Raw genomic sequence first — 22,883 nt, forward strand, 5'->3', positions numbered from 1 at the left:
TAAATTCCCCTCTACACACTGCTTTAAATGTGTCCCAGATATTCTGGTATGTTGTGTCTTTGTTCTCATTGGTTTCAAAGAACATCTTTATTTCTGCCTTCATTTCGTTATGTACTCAGTAGTCATTCAGGAGCAAGTTGTTCAGTTTCCACGTAGTTGAGTGGTTTTGAGTGAGTTTCTTAATCCTGAGTTCTAGTTTGATTGCACTGTGATCTGAGAGACAGTTTATTATAATTTCTGTTCTTTTATATTTGCCGCGGAGTGCTTTACTTCCAACTATGTGGTCAATTTTGGAATAAGTGCAGTGTGGTGCTGAGAAGAATGTATGTTCTGTTGATTTGGGATGAGGAGTTCTGTAGATGTCTATTAGGTCCACTTGGTGCAGAGTTGAGTTCAATTCCTGGATATCCTTGTTAACTTTCTGTCTTGTTAACTTTCTGTCTTGTTGATGTTGACAGTGGGATGTTAAAGTCAGCCATTATTATTGTATGGGAGTCTGAGTCTCTTTGTAGGTCTCTAAGGACTTGCTTTGTGAATCTGGGTTCTCCTGTATTGGGTGCATATATATTCAGGATTGTTAGCTCTTCTTGTTGAATTGATCCCTTTACCATTGTGTAATGGCCTTCTTTGTCTCTTTTGATCTCTGTTGGTTTAAAGTCTGTTTTATCAGAGACTAGGATTGCAACCCCTGCTTTTTTTTTGTTTTCCATTTGCTTGGTAGATCTTCCTCCATCCCTTTATTTTGAGCTTATGTGTGTCTCTGCATGTGAGATGGGTCTCCTGAATACAGCACACTGATGGGTCTTGACTCTTTATCCAATTTGCCAGTCTGTGTCTTTTAATTGGAGCATTTAGCCCATTTACATTTAAGGTTAATATTGTTATGTGTGAATTTGATCCTGTCATTATTATGTTAGCTGGTTATTTTGCTCGTTAGTTGATGTAGTTTCTTCCTAGCTGCAATGGTCTTTACAATTTGACATATTTTTGCGTGGCTGGTACCGGTTGTTCCTTTCCATGTTTAGTGCTTCCTTCAGGAGCTCTTGTAAGGCAGGCTGGTGGTGACAGAATCTTTCAGCATTTGTTTGTCTGTAAAGGATTTTATTTCTCCTTCACTTATGAAACTTAGTTTGGCTGGATATGAAATTCTGGGTTGAAAATTCTTTTCTTTAAGAATGTTGAACATTGGCCCCCACTCTCTTCTGGCTTGTAGAGTTTCTGCCGAGGGATCCGCTGTTAGTCTGATAGATTTCCCTTTGTGGGTAACCCGACCTTTCTTTCTGGCTGCCCTTAACATTTTTTCCTTCATTTCAACTTTGGTGAATCTGACAATTATGTGTCTTGGAGTTGTTCTTCTCCAGGATTGTCTTTGTAGCGTTCTCTGTATTTCCTGAATATGAATGTTGGCCTGCCTTGCTAGGTTGGGGAAGTTCTCCTGCATAATATCCTGAAGAGTGTTTTCCAACTTGGTTCCATTCTGCCCGTCACTTTCAGGTACACCAATCAGACGTAGATTTGGTCTTTTCACATAGTCCCATATTTCTTGGAGGCTTTGTTCATTTCTTTTTATTCATTTTTCTCTAAACTTCTCACTTCATTTCATTCATTTGATCTTCAATCACTGATACCCTTTCTTCTACTTGATCGATTTGGCTACTGAAGCTTGTGCCTGCATCATGTAGTTCTCATGCCATGGTTTTTGGCTCCATTAGGTCATTTAAGGTCTTCTCTATGCTGTTTATTCTAGTTACCCATTTGTCTAATCTTTTTTCAAGGTTTTTAGCTTCTTTGCGATGGGTTCAAACATCCTTCTTTAGCTCGAAGTTTTTTATTACCGATCATCTGAAGCCTTCTTCTCTCAACTCGTCAAAGGCATTCTCCATGTAGCTTTGTTCCATTGCTGGCGAGGAGCTGCGTTCCTTTGGAAGAGAAGAGGTGCTCTGATTTTTAGATTTTTCAGTTTTTCTGCCCTGGTTTCTCCCCATCTTTGTGGTTTTATCTACCTTTGGTCTTTGATGATGGTGATATACAGATGAGGTTTTGATGTGGATGTCCTTTCTGTTTGTTAGTTTTCCTTCTAACAGTCAGGACCCTCAGCTGCAGATCTGTTGGAGTTTGCTGGAGGTCCACTCCAGACCCTGTTTGTCTGGGTATCACCAGCAGAGGCTGCAGAACAGCAAATATTGCAGAATGGCAAATGTTGCTGCCTGATCCTTCCTCTGGAAGCTTCATCTCAAGAGGGGTACCTGGCTGTATGAGGTGTCAGTCGGCCCTTACTGGAGATGTCTCCCAGTTTGGCTACTCAGAGGTCAGGGACCCACTTGAGGCAGTCTGTCTGTTCTCAGATCTCAAATTCCATACTAGGAGAATGACTACTCTCTTCAAAGCTGTCAAGACAGGGACGTTTAAGTCTTCAGAAGTTTCTGCTGCCTTTTCTTCAGCTATGCCCTGCCCCCAGAGGTGGAGTGTACAGAGGCAGGCAGGCCTCCTTGAGCTGTGGTGGGCTCCCCCCAGTTCAAGCTTCCTGGCTGCTTTGTTTACCTATTCAAGCCACGGCAATGGTGGGCGCCCCTACCCCAGCCTCGCTGCTGCCTTGCAGTTCGATCTCAGACTGCTGTGCTAGCAGTGAGTGAGGCTCCATGGGCGTGGGACCCTCCAAGCCAGGCATGGGATATAATCTCCTGGTGTGCCATTTGCTAAGACCATTGGAAAAGTGCAGTATTAGGGTGGGAGTGTCCCAATTTTCCAGGTACCATCTGTCACAGCTTCCCTTTGCTAGGAAAGGGAATTCCCCGACCCCTTGTGCTTCCCAGGTGAGGCAATGCCCCGCTCTGCTTCAGCTCACACTCCATGGGCTGCACCCACTGTCTGACAAGCCCCAGTGAAATGAACCTGGTACCTCAGTTGGAAATGCGGAAATCACCTGTCTTCTGTGTCACTCACACTGGGAGCTGTAGACTGGAGCTGTTCCTATTTGGCCATCTTGGAACCTCCTGTGTAGCTATTTTGATCTACTATCTTAGATGTATTTCTGAAAGAACAGTTATAGTTTGTTCATTTGACTTGTTTCTAGTCTTTTAGCAAAACAGGGTGTTGGAAGAGCTATTTTAGGTGATCTTGTCCAATAACCTCATCTTCTTATGAGGCTTTTGATATCCTGTGGTAGCACCTACTTACTGACACTGGAGAAAGTCCCCAAAATATCTTGTGATTGTATTTTACATATATCTTCACTCTTAGCGGACTCCTAGAAGACAGTCTTAGGTCATAGATATCTTTTCTTTCCCTAGTACTGTTCACATAGTGGGGGCCCAAGAATGATTTTTAATATATCTGTAAAATCAGGGGAGTGAATTAAAGGCCCTAAGATGCTGGAGCTTCTTGGTTAATGCTTCTTGTATATGTTTCCTTTAGGTGTGTCTTGTGATGGAATATGCTGAAGGGGGCTCTTTATATAATGGTGAGTGTCACTAGACCTGTCTTTATCTAACAGATTAAAATAATTTGAAAACTTCTAATATAAACCATAAGTTGTTTAACATTCTTCACAATTTGCCATCAGAGTCTCAAAAGGACATGATTTTTAAAAATCTACTAAAGAATAAAAATGGAAAGATAAGATTCTATAACATTAGTTTGTGAAATTCAGAGGTCTGTCAATTTTTTAAGTAGATGGTACTTTGCATTTCATTAAAAGCATTTAAGTAAAAATTTACTTTTTAAATAGATTTTAAAATATCTTCAGATTTTTTTCTTTTTGCCCTCATAACGTTGAGCCTCCTCATTTTAGAACTCTTTAACCATATTTCCATTTCACTCTGCTTTATTTTTTCTTTTTTAAAAAAAAAATTGTGAAAACTCATTTCACACAACCTTTTATTTGTAGCAATGAAAAAAACCTTGTGTAGTTACCTTTGTAGAACAGAACTCTTTTACCCTAAAAATACCAACCATATGCAGACATGTATTGTCTCTTGTAGCACTAGTTATATAAAACAAATTGTTACATCTTATTTTATAATTAATATTATTTTATGTAAACTTTTACTTATATTTACTGCCCATGTGTTCTTCACTATTGGTGGATATCTAATACCCTATTGTTTTATTTGATTGAACTACTTCTGGTTTTTAGCCATTACAGAAAATACAGGTGCAAACATCTTGATATACATTGTTTTGTTTCTTTCTGTACTATGCTCTGCCTCTCTCTTGTAGTAGTGTGCCGTAAGACTGCTCATAATTTATATTACTTTATGAAAGTCTTTATGTGTTTGAAAAAGTGTGGTAATGTATATTTGATTTTACTTGAATGTAGAAATAACATTTAATAGATGTACTATTAAATGTTACTATTATGGCAGTTATCCACTCCAAATTATTAGATATTTTCATCCTTTTTATTTAGAAAAAAAAAATTAAAAGGCCAGGCATGGTGGCTCACGCCTGTAATCCCAGCACTTTGGGAGGCCAAGGCAGGCGGATCATGAGGTCAAGAGATCAAGACCATCCTGGCCAACATGGTGATACCCTGTCTCTACTAAAAATACAAAAATTAGCTGGGCGTGGTGGCACACACCTGTAGTCCCAGCTACTTGGGAGGCTGAGCCAGGAGAATCATTTGAACCCAGGAGGCGGAGGTTGCAGTGAGCCAAGATCGCACCACTACACTCCAGCCTGGCGACAAAGTGAGACTCCGTCTCAAAAAACAAAAAGAAAAAAGAAAGAAAACAATTAAAAGCAGAACTGATAGAGCATATGTATATGTAGAAAAATACCCAGTCATGTATTCTGATAGTGCTTGCATTCACGTTGTGTCTTTTGTTATATGCAATAAAGTTCTTTTTAGTTTGTGCCTTTTTTTTGCAGTGCTGCATGGTGCTGAACCATTGCCATATTATACTGCTGCCCACGCAATGAGTTGGTGTTTACAGTGTTCCCAAGGAGTGGCTTATCTTCACAGCATGCAACCCAAAGCGCTAATTCACAGGGACCTGAAACCACCAAAGTAAGTTCTAATAACGTGACACACCTCAGCCCCTTCCTCCTTCTCTCTCACTCTCGAATTCAAGCTGATTATTGTACAGGAGTTTCTCTTTTCTCTATTTGGCTTACTCAATGTTTACTAACTCACCTTCATCATTGAGTCATTTATCTAAGCTTGTATTTTAGATGTTGTCTTTAGTGGGATTTTTATTTTTGGTAACTTCTACCTTAGATTAGCATACTTCTAGACTCTGTTAGCCTATAAAAATCTCATTTTGTGCCTGCAGTATATAATATTGCTGTTAGACAATTCCTTGAGGGCAGAGACAGGTCTGACGTTTTTCTTGCTGTGTCCCTAACACCTAGCACATAAACATTCTACAAAAATTTGCAGAGTTGTTATTACTTGCTCTTTCAGAGGGAAGTAAAAGAGCATTTCTTGGTATCTGGGTAGAAATTGAAAATATTCTGGATTCTTCATAATGTGACTACTTGGGACTTTAAAAAACTTACAAATTCCTTAGATAAGTATTTTAAAAGACTAAAACTTCGGGGTTTTTGTTTGTATAGATATTCAGTTAAAGAAAATATACACATAAAACATATTGTTTCCTTTTCTCTCTTTTTTTTCTTTTATGCCCCTGTGACAGAGTAAAAATAGTCTCCACATATCTTCTTTACCCTTCCCCAAGCTCCCACCCCAGCACATTAGTCTTTACAGTAGAGATTTCCCTTAGGAAATCAATATAGTCTTCAGTTATTTCATTCTCTTGATACTGGGTTAAAGCATTAAAACATCCCTTCTGGGTGTAACTTGTCACTCTCAGGTCTAATCTGATATACTCTACATAGGTTCCAACTCTTAGAATCACTGTTCTTGCTAGTGTATCTTATCTCTGCTCCCAAACTTAAACTGATTTCTGTTTCCCCAGGTCACTGATAAAATAATGTTTAAGCTTTTATTTTTCCTGAGGCTACTATCTTGGTTACCTGCCTTAAAATTAAGTGATTTCTTAATGAAGAAATCACTCCATCTTTCTTTTCCTGGTTGTGAATATTCCCACTATATTAACAGAGTTGAATTATTAAAGCAAACTCATGAGAATCACAGCTCTTAACCAGCAGCAAATTGACAAATGATCCAAAGGATATAGGCAAGCATCAGGTACAGCCAAAGCATTCTTTTCCTAAAAGAGCCTGAACGCATCTGATGCAACACCCAAAAGTATCCCTTTTCTCCTCATTACAATATGTTTTGGCTTTGGAATAAATTATTAGTTATTGAACAATATATGGAGAAGTATCTTACAAAAGGAAATCATTTCCATTTTTTAACATCTTTTACATTGCACTAATTACACAGCTTAAACGACTATCCCTAATCTTCACCCAACCGTGCCACATAAATTTTAGGTTTATTTAGTCAACCTAGTTAGACCAGATGTATCCTTCTAAAATCATTTGTAGATAGACACTCTTCTTTTGCTAGTAAATACCATTAATATATTTACAGAAGGTCTGGTCTAGGTCATGTATTCCAGGCCTCTCCATGATTGGATTCATTTTGCAGATCATCTTTGGAGCCCCTGGTATACAAGTTGAACTTTAGAATCAGAATTGATTCTAATGCAGAAAGTACTGGGTAAAAGAAAGTTCTTTGGAATGGCTATGCTTTTATATACAATTGGACGTACATGAATACCTGCTATATCTTTTTTTCTTTCTTTCTTTTTTTGAGATGGAGTCTTACTCTGTTGCCCGGGTTGAAGTGTAGTGGGACCATCTCAACTCACTGCCACTTCCACCTCCCAGGTTCAAGCAATTTTCCTGCCTCAGCCTCCAGAGTAGCTGGGACTACAGGTGCCACCACGCCTGGCTAATTTTTTGTATTTTTAGTAGAGGCGGGGTTTCACCGTGTTAGCCAGGATATTCTCAATCTCCTGACCTCGTGATCCGCCCGCCTCAGCCTCCCAAAGTGCTGGGACTACAGGCCTGAGCCACCGCTCCCGGCCAATACCTGCTATATCTTATTGTCAGTGGAAAACCTACAGTTTCTGTGGTCAGGAAGAGTTCCTCAAATGGTATCTAAAGAAGGTACCTGATGATCTAGGGAGGTGTTTTATACACAATCAAGTTGTGCTTGTGCTTGTATTTTATCTTTTGCAAATTTATTCACATGTACATGAGAAATAAGCCTACAAAGATAATTTAAGTTCAGATCTCAGTGAGCCTTGAATTTCCTGTTCAAGGCTGGTGAACTTTTGAAGTCGAGTAAAGGAGTACTAACATAAAACTCATTCGGGAAAATTATCTTGAATTATCAGAAATTATCTTGATATCTTGAATATACCAGTGTAAAACAAGGAAACTAGTTACAGAGTTCTTATAATTTTCTTGGGTAAAAAGTGTAAGAGTTTGAACAAGAACATCGAGATGGGGGAAAAAGTTTTGTTGAAGTACATGTAGAGGTATACTGGATTTAGCATTCTTTTCATTGGAATGATTATGAGAGTCTTTTTGGTATTATGGAACTGTGAATAGTAGTTTATCTGGCTTATTTTAGTCACATTGGACTAAAAGAAGAAATTTCCAAATAATCTCTCCCGATATAAAAAGTTTATAAAATTTGTAATTAAAATGAATTCCTATATACTGCTATTGGATATATTACTACAATGTGATTGTGCAAATTATATTACCCATTTCTATTTCTGTTTGTCGTGAAAAGCAAAACATTGTAAGTAAGAGTATGCTACTTGGTGATTGTAGTTGGGTAACAGTACACTTAGGAAAGTCAGAATCCTAAGTTCAGAAAATTTTCCGGAAGTCTCTCATTAGGTCATTTTAGCTATAATAGATTTTTATTCCTCCCACACATACATAGTCTAAGCACAAAAATGGTTTTGGGATTGAGCATTTTTATAAGTATCTTCAAAATAAAGATATTAAATTACAAACCATTTTTTTCCTTCTATATTGGCTTATTTTCTTTAATTAAATTATATAGTGTTACTATTTTTTAAGTAGTACATATTTATGATTAAACTCTCATTTTAGGATACCGTAATGTTGACCTACTAGAAGTTTTTTAAACCCACATTTTATTTTGGCCGGAGAGAAGTATAGTCAGGAAAGATTATGGAGCTAGAGATGAAGACATCAGAATGTGAGTCTAGCAGCCTTCCAAAGAGAGCTAGGTTATGGTCAATTAATTTTTGCTTATATTTCTCTGAACTATTAGGCTTTTATAGTAACTACGTAAATTAGTCATTTCACAGAAGTTGAATGATAACATTCATTTTGCTTAACCTTTTCCATTTCCACAAATGTCTCTTCTTTTATTGAGAATAAAATGTTGGCCTTGTAACTTTTGATGTTTTTTGTTTTTTTTAAACAGCTTACTGCTGGTTGCAGGGGGGACAGTTCTGAAAATTTGTGATTTTGGTACAGCCTGTGACATTCAGACACACATGACCAATAACAAGGGGAGTGCTGCTTGGATGGCACCTGAAGTTTTTGAAGGTAAAATGGCAAAAGTATGGTATGTTTGATAATCTCCCTCACTCCTTGTGAATTCAATATGTTTTTATAGATTTCCCCATTTCCATGGTTTTACTTCTGCATAATACATAAAGTATACAATGAAATCTAAGGGGATATTAAATGTAGTGTTATATCCTAAATTTTATAGTAAGATTTAAATCTTCTATGCAGGTTCAAGCATATGTACAGTTGATCGTCATTATTCACCAATTTCTTAATTGCAAAATTGCCTATTTGCTAAACTTTATTTGTAACACCAAAATTAATACTCATGGTGCTTTCATGGTTATTTGCAGACAGTGCTTTCATGTATTCGCAGACAGTGTTCATGCACTGAGCAGTGCACATTTTGAGTCATCTAACACATGTTCCCAGCTAAGCCTGAACAAGACAATGCTCTTCCGTCTTGTTTCAGCTCTCATGCTGTAAGCAGGTGTCTTTTTTGTACCGTTTAGAGCCCTTTTTCATTTTTGTGATTTTTGTTGGTAATTTTGGTACTTAAAATGGCCCTCAAGCATAGTACTGCCTAAGTACAAGAAGGCTGTGATGTGTCTTAACAGACAATATACATGTGTTAGATTATCTTCATTCAGGCATGAGTTACAGAAATGTTGGCTATGAGTTCAATGGTAATGAATCAACAGTATATAAGAATCAGGTGTCTTTAAGCAGAAACACACATGAAACAAGGTTATATATTGATCAGTTGACAAAAACGTGGTGACCAGAGGTGCACAGGAACCTACCCCTGTATTTTCCCTAGGAGCGATGATTCGGTCTTCACTAATTCAGTGTTCTCAGAAACTTTATAGAACATAAATACCAGGAATAATGAGAATTAACTGTGTTTTTGTATTGGTTTCCTAGCAATTAAAAATTGAGAGCCCTACAGTTTAAATGAGGATGCCTTAGAAAGAATGCAAGTGGCCGGGCATGGTGGCTCAGGCCTGTAATCCCAGCACTTTGGGAGGCCAAGGCGGGCGGATCACGAGGTCAGGAGATCAAGACCATCCTGGCTAACACGGTGAAACCCCATCTCTACTAAAAATACAAAAAATTAGCCAGGTGTAGTGGCCAGCGCCTGTAGTCCCAGCTACTCGGGAGGCTGAGGCAGGAGAATCACTTGAACCCGGGAGGCAGAGCTTGCAGTGAGCCGAGATCGCGCCACTGCACTCCAGCCTGGGTGACAGAGCGAGACTCTGTCTCAAAAAAAAAAAAAAAAAGAATGCAAGTAATTGGACAGAAATAAGATACTAAGAATTACAAATAAATTGCTTGACCACCAATAAAGGTCAAGCTTATATGTTTACCTTCTTTTATACCTCCATATGTCACTGAAGTTCTGAAAGAGTTGTCTGTAAATTATATACTAGGTTTGTGTATAAAAACATCAAACTATCTTTTAAATGAGAGAAGTGGAACTGAAGATGTGTGATTTGTATGTTAGGAAGTGTGAATGCCCATAAAATTCAGATACATTCAGTTAATCAGACTCTGGTTATAGCGTATTTCTTTTATTTTTGATGACTTTAAAGTTTTTGGGTTTTCTGTTTGTTTTTAGCCACCCCAGAGAAAGAGAAATTGCAACGCAACTAGTCACCTGAGTGGAGCTCTTTTGCCCTAAAATTCAATTTAATAATGAATGAACAATCAGGTGTTATATTACATAAGATTAAATAATGCCTCCTGTTTCATATACAGAATGTATACATTTGACATTGTTTTAAAATTATTTACTTATTTAATATACTTTTATGTGAGTTAAAATGACCTAATGTTACTGTATGTGGAGAGCAAAAAGATTTGTTTATACAAAAGACTAATTTTATTGCTCTAGACAACCCTTAATTGTCTAGAGCAACAAAATGCAGACTGTTAGGCTGTGTTTCTTCATTTCTGAAAGATGTCAGTCAACCTGTAGCCCAAATTAGATTGTAGCATGGTTGTAGTGCTATATTACAGTGTACTGCTTAGCATGTAAAGCTATAGCTATAATAATTGTTCATTCTTACAGTGGGTTGAGTTTTTGTTTTTGGGAGATTATGAAGGGTGTTTACTGTGCTGATTCAACCACCTACTTAGTTTGTAAATTTTGCTGTATAACTTGGGTTATCCATAATTTTCATTACTTACAACTTATATGTAAGTTACAAATTAAGAATTTCCCTTCACCATATATTAAGGAAGAAATTGTAACACTAAATTAGAAAGTTCTTCTGTTTTGATAGCAGAGTAGTGCTGTCCATCAGAGAATGGGAAGAAAATTTAAGATTAAAATGTAACAGAAAGGAGGCTAGGCACAATGGCTCATGCCTGTGATCCCAGCGCTTTGGGAGGCCAGAGCGGGAGGATCAGTTGAGCCCAGGAGTTTGAGACCAGCCTGGGCAGCAATGCAAGACCCCATCGCTACAAAAAATTTAGAAAATTAACCAGTTATGCCAGCGCATGCCTGTAGCTCCAGCTACTCAGGAGGATCACTTGAGCCCAAGAGTTTGAGGCTACACTGAGCTCCAGCCTGGATGAGAGTATGAGACCCTGTCTCAGAATAAAATAATAATGAACAACATAAAGGAACGTACAGATGTTTCATACTCTGCCCCAGAGAAAGTATCAGTCTAAATACATAAAAGTCAAGTCCTATGCCTCATGATGAAAAGATAGAAAATAACCAAGTTTCTGAAGTAGATTTTCTTAGTGTATCGTTGATACTTAATTTAAAAATGTACTTGTTGAAAAGACAAAGTACTTCAGAAAGAGTAGTTTCTTAGTTCTATGTGTGACAGCCTTGTTTTTATCCATGATACCCATTCTCAAAATGTAAGCCATTGTTTCTGTAAGTCATGTGGAAAAATAGTCTTTAGGTTATATACCACCTTTTTTTTTCTAGGTAGTAATTACAGTGAAAAATGTGACGTCTTCAGCTGGGGTATTATTCTTTGGGAAGTGATAACGCGTCGGAAACCCTTTGATGAGATTGGTGGCCCAGCTTTCCGAATCATGTGGGCTGTTCATAATGGTTCGTAAAACGCAATTTTTCTTAAATGTACTTACTGTGTTTTCTACTTGGAAGACTGCTCCTGTCCCCTTCCCTAAATAATATCATTTATCTGTAACATTAAAATGTACAATTCTTTGTTAAGAGACTCCTTTACCATTATCAGACTCTGCCCTGTCCCTGCCCCAGAGTCCAGCAGAGCAGGATTAAGAGTAGTCCTGGTCTACACATGCAGCTGAGGATGTTCACTGGCTGCGCTAATTAGGGAAAGGCCATCAGTACACAACCAGAGCCCACTGTCTAGGTTGGCTGTCTCTTAGGGAGAAACCTCAGGCTAGATCCTGGAAAAAATAAAAAAATACATACATAAAATCTCTGACATGGTTAATATAACTGGAGAGTTGTAGCCCTTTTCTCCTGAAGAAGCAAGGGCCTCATCAAGGAGAAAAAGCAAAGCATAATAATGCTTCACATATTGTTCCTGTTTATATTCTCACCTACCCTTAGAAGGTAAGTACTGTTGCCTCATTTTACAGATTAGGAAACTGAGGCCTAAAGAAGTTAAATAACTTGCTTAATATCACAAGATTAGTAAGTGGTAGAGCTGGGATTCAAATCCAGATGCTTCTGACTTGAATGCTCATATCTTCAGTCATATTGACTTATGGACTCAATGTCCTTGCATCCATCCTGTTTCTTTTATAGTTCTGGTATTGTTTTTAACCACATATGATGTTAGAATGCATCCTTCATTAGTAAAGTTACTTTACATTTGCTTGGGAAAATAGCTTTTCATGAAGGAAAATTACTTAGCTTCTTAACTTTAGCGCCACTCTTATTTCATTTCTATGCCTTATTTATAATCATGTAACTAATGGCCATTTTTTACATTATTCCACAAGTATAAAAACAAATGTCTGCCTAACTATTTAGGTCGTTCATAGATTTATCAAACAGTACCATCATCTGAGTAATCTTAGCTGTTTTTACCAGTTTCCTATACTGCCTTTAATATTACTACCATTAGTATCATTGTAGAGACTGTGACAGCATTGACCAGGACAGCTTGCTTGCTTGCTTTCTGTCAGTTTTCAGTAAATAATTGAACGTCCATGAGGTAAGGAATAAAAGAACTAACTTGTTAATTGATAAAATTACAAAGCACTTTTATTACTCCAATATAGATCTTAAACTACAAGATCTATAAAATAAATACCACTTTGGAAATATGTACAAAGAGTTTGCATCATTCTTTGGGTAAATACATTCTTCCCCTCTTCCTCTAATTTTCAACTGTAGGTACTCGACCACCACTGATAAAAAATTTACCTAAGCCCATTGAGAGCCTGATGACTCGTTGTTGGTCTAAAGATCCTTCCCAGCGCCCTTCAATGGAGGAAATTGTGAAAATAATGACTCACTTGATGCGGGTATAATCCTTCTTTTGAGGGGCTTTGGATTTAGGGGAATTTAATATGTGCTGAGTTTTAATGATATTCTGCTTTATATATTACTATGTTTTCTAAGTGAGAATGGGCATTTATTACTCATAGTCAGAAGAGGAAACATTATTTTGAGAGGAAAAATCTAGTTCTTTATCACTGGAAAGATGGCTGGACTAGGTTTCTAGACTTGCTTTTTTCTTTTTGCTTACATTAGTGGACAAGTATGTTTGTCCCTGGGCCTGTTGCCTCATCTGTAATGCGGGAGAAACTGAAATAATCTCTAAAGCCGTCACAGGACTTAGATACATTAATATTATGACTTCAATATATGCTAAACTAAATTTTACATTTTTCTGATGCCAATTTTCATCAAGCGTTTAGTCATTTATGCAAGGCAATAGGTTGCATTCTCAGACACATTTATTTGAGTGACTTTTACTATTTGGCCTATTATCAGGTTTTTATATCCCAGTAAAAAGTTAAACTTCCTTCTATTTAGAAGAACCCTTTTTAAATTATTATCAAATTTTCCTAGTCTATGAATTAAGCACCATTAGAATTATTTGGAATATTTTACACGTCTGGTTTTTGGTACATTAACAAAAACTGTGAAGTGATATCTTGACTTTAAAAAGTTCACGTATCTGTGAAAGTGCCTGAATTTTGGAACAGTTTGTTCAGTAGAAGAATCTTACAATCTTCTTAAATATAGACTGAGTGATTTCCTAAATGGTAAAAGGTTGTTTATTCAATCTATTAAAAATTTCTTAGGCAAAGCAGCTTGAACTAATCTACTAAAAGTTTACCATCATATTTGGATACCAGTCATATGTAGAACCTTTTGCATAAGAAAACAACTTAGTCTCTGTAGTCAGATTACTTAAAACTTTGGGATATATAAGTTGTTGAAGTCTGTGCTTTGTCTAATTTGAGGAGAATACCTTTCCTTTTTTTCTCTAAATTCTAATATTTTTGTCCAGCATATACTTTGAATATTATGCCTCCAGTTTGTAGAAAGATATTCATAATCTATTCTCTTAATATTTAAAATGTTCTAACAATTATTCTATGGTATAATAGTCTCAGTTATCAGACTAACAGTCATTGCAACAATACGGAAGTTTACATCACTATTGTGAGAACATGCATATGTTTTATATAATTATGAGAAATGATACTATTTTATTTCATATGTTTCTCTAGAGAAATATTTGCTGTTTTCTTCAAGACTATCTAGACTCCAATGTAAGCTAGATTCTTAGGTAGGTGCATGGCATTGATCAAAGTTGAAATCCAAGAGTACATTATTGTAATCTTTGTAAAATAAAAAATTTAGGCACCTACAAATTTAGTATATACCTTAGGGAAAATAAAGCATTAACAGGATTTAATTTGTATTAAGGAAATTTTAAGCTGTGGTTTACTTTTTTATATATAGTACTTTCCAGGAGCAGATGAGCCATTACAGTATCCTTGTCAGTATTCAGATGAAGGACAGAGCAACTCTGCCACCAGTACAGGTAAATGGATAGATTGGAAGAGTATCGACTCGATTTTTCTTTCGTCTCTATTCCCGTGAAATTATAATCAAGAAGTAATGAATAATGTCCCCATTTGCATTTTAATTCCTTCATTTCATATGATTGACTGCAATTTAAGTTTACAGGTGCATCATTCTTCATGAAGATACCCTGATTAAAGAGTTATTGAAGACCTGCTTCCAAGTCTTGGAATTCCTACATAATTATGAATAAAAAGATGGCATATTGTATTGCAGTAAATGTCATTCTTAACTTTAAAGATAACTTTTAAATGGATACTACTAGATCAAGTGGTATTAGAAATTATTGTAAATGTATTTAACACATTTCTTCATCATGAACACCCTAATTTTTGTTCTTTTCTACAGAGACTGTGATTTAAGAAGCTATGTTAAAAGTTCCTTAGTTTTCCGAAATGTGAAGTAGTAGTGGGACATGTAATTTGTGGTCATCAAAAAGATAGTAGAAATAATACTGTAACTTAGAAATATTGTACTTCTCAAAATATAGTGGCATTATAAGCATTTCATTATTAATTAAAACTAAAAACTACATGTGTGTCTATATGCATATGTATTTACCCTGCATTTATTGACGAATACTTTTACTGATCTATTTCTCCCACCTCAAGAATAGTTTTATTTATTTTGAGATGGTTTATGGTTTGGCTAGTTATTCTCAAATTCCAGTTTTACTGAAAATATTTTGAGTTGCTCTGAATTCTAAAATGTACTTCTCTAAAATTCTATAATTTGCATCTCCCACGTCCTCCAAACCCTCTCTTCGTTTCCTTACTGTGACCTTGAGGTTTTTTAGCCTCCCACCTTTTCACTGGTCCTCAGTCCTCTTAGGTCCTTTTTTATTTCTCCCTCCACTTAATTCCAATCAACTATTATAATTCCTTTGGGAATAATTTTCATCTTTCTAGCCTCTCTCTCAAGCTTGCTTGGCTAAACCACAAGCCTAATAAAAGCTAACACTCGGGTTACCCCTTGCCTGTACCAGTGCAGCTGAGTATGGCTGGAGATATCCTCACATGCATGTTTAGTGCTATTGGACAGTTGTACTATATTGTAGTTCATCTCTTTCCTCCTATATATCTTAATTTTATACTGTAGCCTCTCCTCGGGCTTCAAACACCTCCTCACCACTCCTCACTCTCAGCTGATTTTGTTTGCCCTTCATCTGAGAAAAGTGGAGTAATCAGAAGACAGCTTCCACAACATCTGTGCCCATCTACTCTGCCTTCTTCTGTTACTCTGGCTGAACTATCCATACTTCTGGCCAAAGGTGTACCTTTCTGCCTGTGCATTATATCCCATCTGCATTATATCCCATCTACTTTTCTGAGCAATTCTCCTCTCTCTCTTGCATCATCAGCTTTAACTTTCTACTGGATCATTCCTAGAACATACGTAGTCTGTATTTGCATTCTCTAGCTTCTCTTTTCCCCTTCTTTCTTGAGCCGACTCCATTCAGACATATTATGCCAGTACTTCAGAATTGTTCTTGTCAAGGTCACTAGTTATCTCTACATCACTACATTTAAGGAATCATTTTCATTTCTCATCTTGACTCTCAGTAGCACTTGATCTAATTCATTACTTTCTCCTTCTTACACACAGCACTTTATTCAGTTGGCCTCTGAGATACCATACTAGCCTAGATTCCATCTTACATCTCTGGCCATCTGTTCTCAGTTTTCTTTGCTGGTTATTCCTCATCTCCCCAACCTAGAAATGTTGAAGTGCCTAGGGCCCAGTCATTTGGCTTCTTCACTTATCTGTCTGCACTCATTTCCTTGGTAACCTCATCCAGTATTGTGGCATTATATACCATCTGCTGGCTCATAATTTTTTCCATCTTATACCTGAACTCTATACTCATATATCCAACTACTTTCTATACATCTACTAGAAACTCAATATTTTCCAAACAGAGTTCCTGATACTTCCTTCAAACTCAATCTTCCTGTAGTCTTTCCCCATCTCAATTAATAGCCCTCAGTTCTTCTACTAGCTCAGGTTAAAAACCTTAAGTTATTCTTGACTATTAGAAGACTATTTAGGCATCTTGGTTCCTTTTTGTGCTAGCCTTAAGTTTTGCTTAAAATGGGTTTGTTTGGATATCTTCATTAGCTTGAAAAGTCTTATTTCTGTTCCTGCCTGGCTAGTTTATAAAAGAATGTAAGTTACATAATACTAAGTGAAGCATTTTTATTATTTCCAACCAGTAGTCATAAATGTTTCTGCTTTTCCTAGGCTCATTCATGGACATTGCTTCTACAAATACGAGTAATAAAAGTGACACTAATATGGAGCAAGTTCCTGCTACAAATGATACTATTAAGCGCTTAGAGTCAAAATTGTTGAAAAATCAGGCAAAGCAACAGGTTTGTTTTGTTATTACAAGTAAAATTGGTAACCTTAACAGTAGTCACAATATTATACTAAATGAAATTAATTATTTACCATCTTCTATTTTATAAATCCTGAATTTTCTTCCTGAAACATATAGAAGAGCTTACAAATAGAGACTTGTAATGAGAGTCTCCTACCATTTATTACCAAATGGTTTTTCCTTCTAATGATTGCTACCTTTGCCAACTCTAACTCCCTATCTATAATAATCCTTAAATGTAATGGTTGATGGTTAAAAATGTAAAACGGATATATTTTGGCTGTGCTGCCCAGTTAGAGGAGTTGTCCTAAGTGTATCATTTCATGCTATTCAGATTTATATTTTTGCCGTTGTTGATTTTTAAAAATATTGTAAGGAGTGAGTTTATTCATTTTGCCTGAGGCATTTAGGTTAATGAATAATTGGGGCTTTTAGCCCCAGTTCTAGTGACTACTCTTTCATAAAAACAGTATCTGCAGCTTGCTTTCCCTTACTGCTGTAGCTCCCTCTCGTGCAAACTTCCCTCTCCTTTCAGAGCAGAACAGGATCCATCAGAATCCTACTTGCCATCTTCCTCCTTTTAGGTTGCCTAAGACTGCTAAATCTAAAGAACTTCAGTAATTCAGATTGACCTGTAATTTTAACAGAGTGAATCTGGACGTTTAAGCTTGGGAGCCTCCCGTGGGAGCAGTGTGGAGAGCTTGCCCCCAACCTCTGAGGGAAAGAGGATGAGTGCTGACATGTCTGAAATAGAAGCTAGGATCGCTGCAACCACAGGTAAAAAGGAACTACAAGTCTGAAGAGTGAAATGTATATAAGCCTTTTTGGCCATGGTAGTTTCAGTTGTCAGAGGTTTTGTGTGTGTGTCTTTTTTTTTTTTTTTTTAAATAGGAAGTAGGTTTACAATATATTTTTCTAAGTTACTAGCAATAATTTTGCATTTATCTCAAATTCCAAATAAGGAAGGTATGACTTGTAAAATTATTTGGATGAGAAAGTATGCCTTCCTCATTTACAGATTTTATCAAATGTAATTCTTTCTGCTCAAACATGAGTTGAAAGTCTGAGTGAGAAATTCTGCCAAAACCGGAATATTTTGGGGATTTTGAGTGATACTACTAGATTTTTGTGCTGAACTCTAATAATAGCAAATATTTTGTTTCAAATTTAACAGAAAAATGTATTCCAGATCCACGTATGATTTGACCTTCTATCTGCTCCTTCATTCCAGTGACAAAATATTAGCTAAGCTGGTTATGGTTAATTTTTTTAATTGTAAAGTAAAAGATCATAATTTTATTGGATCTTGGAAAAGCTAGCATTTAAATTCCATTGTTCAGTTCTTAAAATTATTAATCATGGAAGAACTGGTCAGCACAAAAACAATTACATGTTTTGTTACCTAAGTAAACTGGCAACCTAATTTTCTGACCAGGTTTCATTTTAGTAATGCTGGTTTAGTTTGGACTTCGTTGTTTTTTGCTGATTCCTTCCAGGGATTGGGGGGAGCTGATTTTAAAAGTAAACACATTTCTGTTGTGGAAAATGTGGAAATGTAAACAAGCCAAAAAAACTTACATAATTACCCCACTCAGAGATAAACACTTAACATTTTTGTGTATTTACCCCAGTCTTTTAACTATATATATACGTATAAATGTGTATTTCTATGTGTATTTGCATCTTTTTTAACTTAGCTAACCAATTTTTTAGGTATTTTTTTCACTTATTTGGTTTTTTTCTAAATAGAATATTCTTATTGTGTGTGGAGCTCTTTCAGAAAGAAGTTGTCAAGATGGACCATCATACTATACTTGTCTTCAACTAATCATGATCATTGATTTTTATCAGCTAGTATTAGAATCCATTAGATATAACAGATTTCCAAAATAACAGTGTCTATAACACATAAGCATTATTTTTCAGACATAAACAAGTCTGAAGGTAGTGGGCTCTGTGATCTTGAAGTAACTGGTCTCCTATTTCTGTGCCGTAATCCCTATTGTATAGCTTCCATTCTCAAAGTTATCCTGTGCTCCAAAATGGTTGTTAAAGTTCCCTTTCATCACTTCTACATTCCAGGCAGCAGGAAGGAAGACATGGGGGTAGGGCAAATAGGCATCCAAGTTCTTTGAAGGAACATTCCCAGATGCCTTTCCTAACAATGTCCACACGTCATTGGTCAGAGTAACATGGTCGAATGGCTACACGTAGCTCCAAGGGAAGAGGAGATCTGCCCTCTTTTATCTGATGACTTTTCTGTCCTAAATAAAATCAGAGTACTATTGCTAAAACAGAAGGGAAGAGTAGAGACCGGCAGAAGATAGCTGTGTCTGCCACAGATGGATCTTCAGAAACTATCAAGTTGAGAAGTCACCAGCCACTGACAAGCCCAGAGTCTCCATGAATCACAAGTATTTCTTCGGAGCAGGGTTGTCTCACTGTAGTGTCAGATGAACCCTACTCACAGGGACATACCCTCACGCTTTGAGGAACCCTTTTCACTTCAGGCATGTTATTAAGGATAGATCTGCCACATTCTGATTGCTGTCTCAAAACTGAAAATTGTTATAATAATGGTTTCATGTCTTTGCTGGTATCATATTTCTAGTCAAGCACTGGTTTTTTATTATTATTTACAGAAATGACTTTGCAAGAAGGATAACCACACACATTAAAATTACCCTATCTTTTTTTGCCTAAATGTAGAACAAATGCTATTGTACATCCTTTGAGCTTTACACAATTTGTATTTTTTCATGAATTGTCTTACTTGGAAAGATTCATACTTTCCAGCCTTTTGACAGACTTTGTGTTTACTGTGAATGTACCCTAAACTTTGGAAAATATAATAAATATTTGGTTTACTAGAAATATGTATGATTACAAAAGTATATACATTTCACACTTTGATTCAATAATTAGTATTTAATCATTGAATTTTACTTTATAGCACACTTCAAGAATCACCTAACTTGAACATATATTCCTGTTTGTGTAATTAAAACAAATATGACTACTTACTTTTTAATGCCTTTCTTCCTTTCCTCCTTCGTTCCCCCACCCCCATCACATATCAGTGATTTCACTTAGGTAGAGTGTTTCTATGAATATATTTGAAATTTTGCTTCCTCATTACCCTGCAGCTTTGTCTCTGTTCTTTTTATTTTTTCTGCTGATTAAAACCAGTGTGTAAGACATCTTGTGTTTGGTAGTTGTTTGCTCTTTAATCTCGCCTTTTCTGAGCATGGATGAAAAGTTAGGTAGTTCTGCATGCCATTCTGCATGAAATGTTATTAACATGAACTATTTGAAAATGAGTCTATTTTTGTAGTTAATCATTTTCTGTGTTACTGTTTGTGGTTGTTTGCATGTATACTGTATATATGTGTTTTTGCAGCCTATTCCAAGCCTAAACGGGGCCACCGTAAAACCGCTTCATTTGGCAACATTCTGGATGTCCCTGAGATCGTCATATCAGGTATCACAGACCACCTGAGTTGGTCTAATAACTGTGGAACCAGAATAATGATCCCTGGTACTTGTAAAATGCTTCTTGCTCCAATTTTTACAGGACATGAAAAATGGATACCTTGCATGCAGTAATTAGGGAGACATATTGAAAAACTACATTTATTCTGAAGCAGTCTTGAAAAGATACCTCTGATCTGCAATAAATGAGGATAAAATAGAAGAGAAAGTAAACCTTTTTGGAGAAGGGAGAACACCAACCCAGAATTCTACCAACTTCCTCTCTACTTTTAAGTGAGCACATGAGCTTAAACCCAGACCTTTTTTGCACCCAACAGAAAGAGGAAACTCCTAATTAAAATTTGTTCTTTTCCTTGGCTCCTTTCCTTCCTGAGTTACTGCTTTTGGGGTCCCCTCTAGACTTTCTATCCTAGCCTCTTTCTGTTGGTAGCAAGTGAATACGAAGTTGAGAGAAGAGAGTTGCTAAATAGCATTTCGCCTTAACCTAGAAAACAAAAAGTAAAGCTAAATGAGATGTGCTGTTTTGCAGGGTATCTTGCCAAAGAATCATGTAAAATAATTGCTCAATTCTGATTTTTGTGTATTATCAGGAAAATCTCATAAATTACATGTTTTTATACCTAACTTACACATGGTACTTTAGTGTCTAAAATTGGTAAACTGCTTTATTCTTATGGTGATCATTTCATAGATGAATATGTTACCATTTTTAATAGAAATTTAAATGGCATATTGACCTTCAATATTGATTAATGTGTTATCAAAATGATCATTTATTTATCCCTTTAGGTTTTTCTCTACCTCTTTACCCAAAATCTTGATAAGGAAATACATATTTTCCACACATGTTCATGAGTGTGAGTTAGATGAATTCTTCAGCACGCTGTCTTTTACCTGTGATTGTTTTTAGTAGTGTTGATACTCTAGTTGAATACTTAATGGTTATTTTCTCCTCTACTAAACTGAAAACTGTGTGAGGATAGAAACCATATTTTTGTGCATTATTTTTTTGTTGGTCGTGGTGGTTATTATTGATTTTATCAGCAGTTGCTGGCTCAGTGCTTCACATATTAAGCATATTAACATAGTGTTTAATAAATATGTTTATTAAGTAAATGAACAGACTTACTAAGCATCTCCACTGGTGAGGAACTAGCATACAAAAACGAAAATATGAATTATACAATTCTTATGTGCCATTTTGTCTGTACATAACTATTTTATATTTATTTTTCCCTGGTTATCAAAGTGGTTTCTTATTTTACAACATCATCACTATTGCTATTTAAAGAATAGAGTTAACCCATTTTTCACTTGGTGATTTGTACTTATTGAATCTGGACTGCTTTAGAAATTAACAAAGAGATTATTTTACATGGAGATCATTTTACCTCCATGCTGAAAGGTACTGTGTATAAGGGACTAGTACTTTAAAGAGGTGGAAGCATTTAAACTTACATACTGCCGAACTGTGATTCCCTTAAATGTTTGAGGGAATCAGGAAAACTTAGACAGTTGGCAGTATAATCTTATGGCTAAGCATTAAGAATAAATTTTTATATGTGGCAGTATAGCCCATACTGTACAAGATAATGGGGGAGGGAAAAATAAGGAAAGAATAATAGTTTGCAAATGTCAGGTACTACTGGCATCTAGTAGACAGAAACCAGGGATGCTGCTAAACATCCTGATTTGTACCAGGCAGTCTCCTCCAACAAAGAATGATCTGATCCAGCCCAAAATGTCAACAGTGCTGAGGCTGAAACCCCCCGATTAGATGTTCTTTGTGCCCTACAAAGTAGCTTAAAGTACATATTATTTCACCTTTTTGACAACCTTATAACTAGGTTATCAGATGAAATTAAAGCCATTTAACAGATGAAGAACTTAGATCTGATGATGTTTAGTAGTTTTTACAGAATCATATAGCCAGGACCATGACCTGGATCTTTGACTCCAAATCACATCCATTTTTTGTTCTTTTGTGTAAGTCAGAGAAGCTAGAGTAGTTTCTTCTTGCTTTCTCTTAGTGTTCACATTAAGGAGAGCTCTTCAGCCAGGGAGATCCTCTTTTATGACATTGGGCCTTTATGGAATCAGGTAACCTTAATTCTCTTAATTGCCAGAGCAGCAGTGCTATTCATGTGAAAATATTATTCAGTAATACCTTTAATTTTTTTTTTTTTTTTTTGAGACGAGTCTCGCTCTGTGCCCCGGCTAGAGTGCAGTGGCGCGATCTCGGCTCACTGCAAGCTCCGCCTCCCGGGATCACGCCATTTCTCCTGCTTCAGCCTCCTGAGTAGCTGGGACTACAGGCGCCCGCCACTGCGCCCGGCTAATTTTTTGTATTTTTTTTTAGTAGAGACGGGGTTTCACTGTGGTCTCGATCTCCTGACCTTGTAATCCGCCCGCCTCGGCCTCCCAAAGTAATACCTTTTATTAAACATTCTTTTTAGGCTTCTCCCCCCTCAGATATCAAAC

The 22,883-nt window shown here is 36.5% G+C and overlaps 1 protein-coding gene across 2 annotated transcripts in view; it reads left to right on the forward strand.

The window, feature by feature from the left end:
* MAP3K7 (mitogen-activated protein kinase kinase kinase 7) overlaps positions 1 to 22,883 on the forward strand; it is a 70,446-nt gene that overhangs the window by 22,284 nt on the left and 25,279 nt on the right. Inside the window, exons 4-12 of one of the 2 annotated variants that reach the window (XM_015136937.3) lie at positions 3,415 to 3,460; positions 4,870 to 5,008; positions 8,384 to 8,508; positions 11,417 to 11,545; positions 12,824 to 12,954; positions 14,408 to 14,489; positions 16,772 to 16,902; positions 17,558 to 17,687; positions 20,311 to 20,391. In XM_015136937.3, coding sequence (XP_014992423.1) covers positions 3,415 to 3,460; positions 4,870 to 5,008; positions 8,384 to 8,508; positions 11,417 to 11,545; positions 12,824 to 12,954; positions 14,408 to 14,489; positions 16,772 to 16,902; positions 17,558 to 17,687; positions 20,311 to 20,391 — 994 coding nt within the window. The remainder of the gene's footprint in view (positions 1 to 3,414; positions 3,461 to 4,869; positions 5,009 to 8,383; positions 8,509 to 11,416; positions 11,546 to 12,823; positions 12,955 to 14,407; positions 14,490 to 16,771; positions 16,903 to 17,557; positions 17,688 to 20,310; positions 20,392 to 22,883) is intronic. The other variant, XM_015136938.3, reaches the window with a different exon arrangement.

Source organism: Macaca mulatta, chromosome 4 (genome assembly GCF_049350105.2).
Source record: "Macaca mulatta isolate MMU2019108-1 chromosome 4, T2T-MMU8v2.0, whole genome shotgun sequence".
Classification (NCBI taxonomy): Eukaryota; Metazoa; Chordata; class Mammalia; order Primates; family Cercopithecidae; genus Macaca; species Macaca mulatta.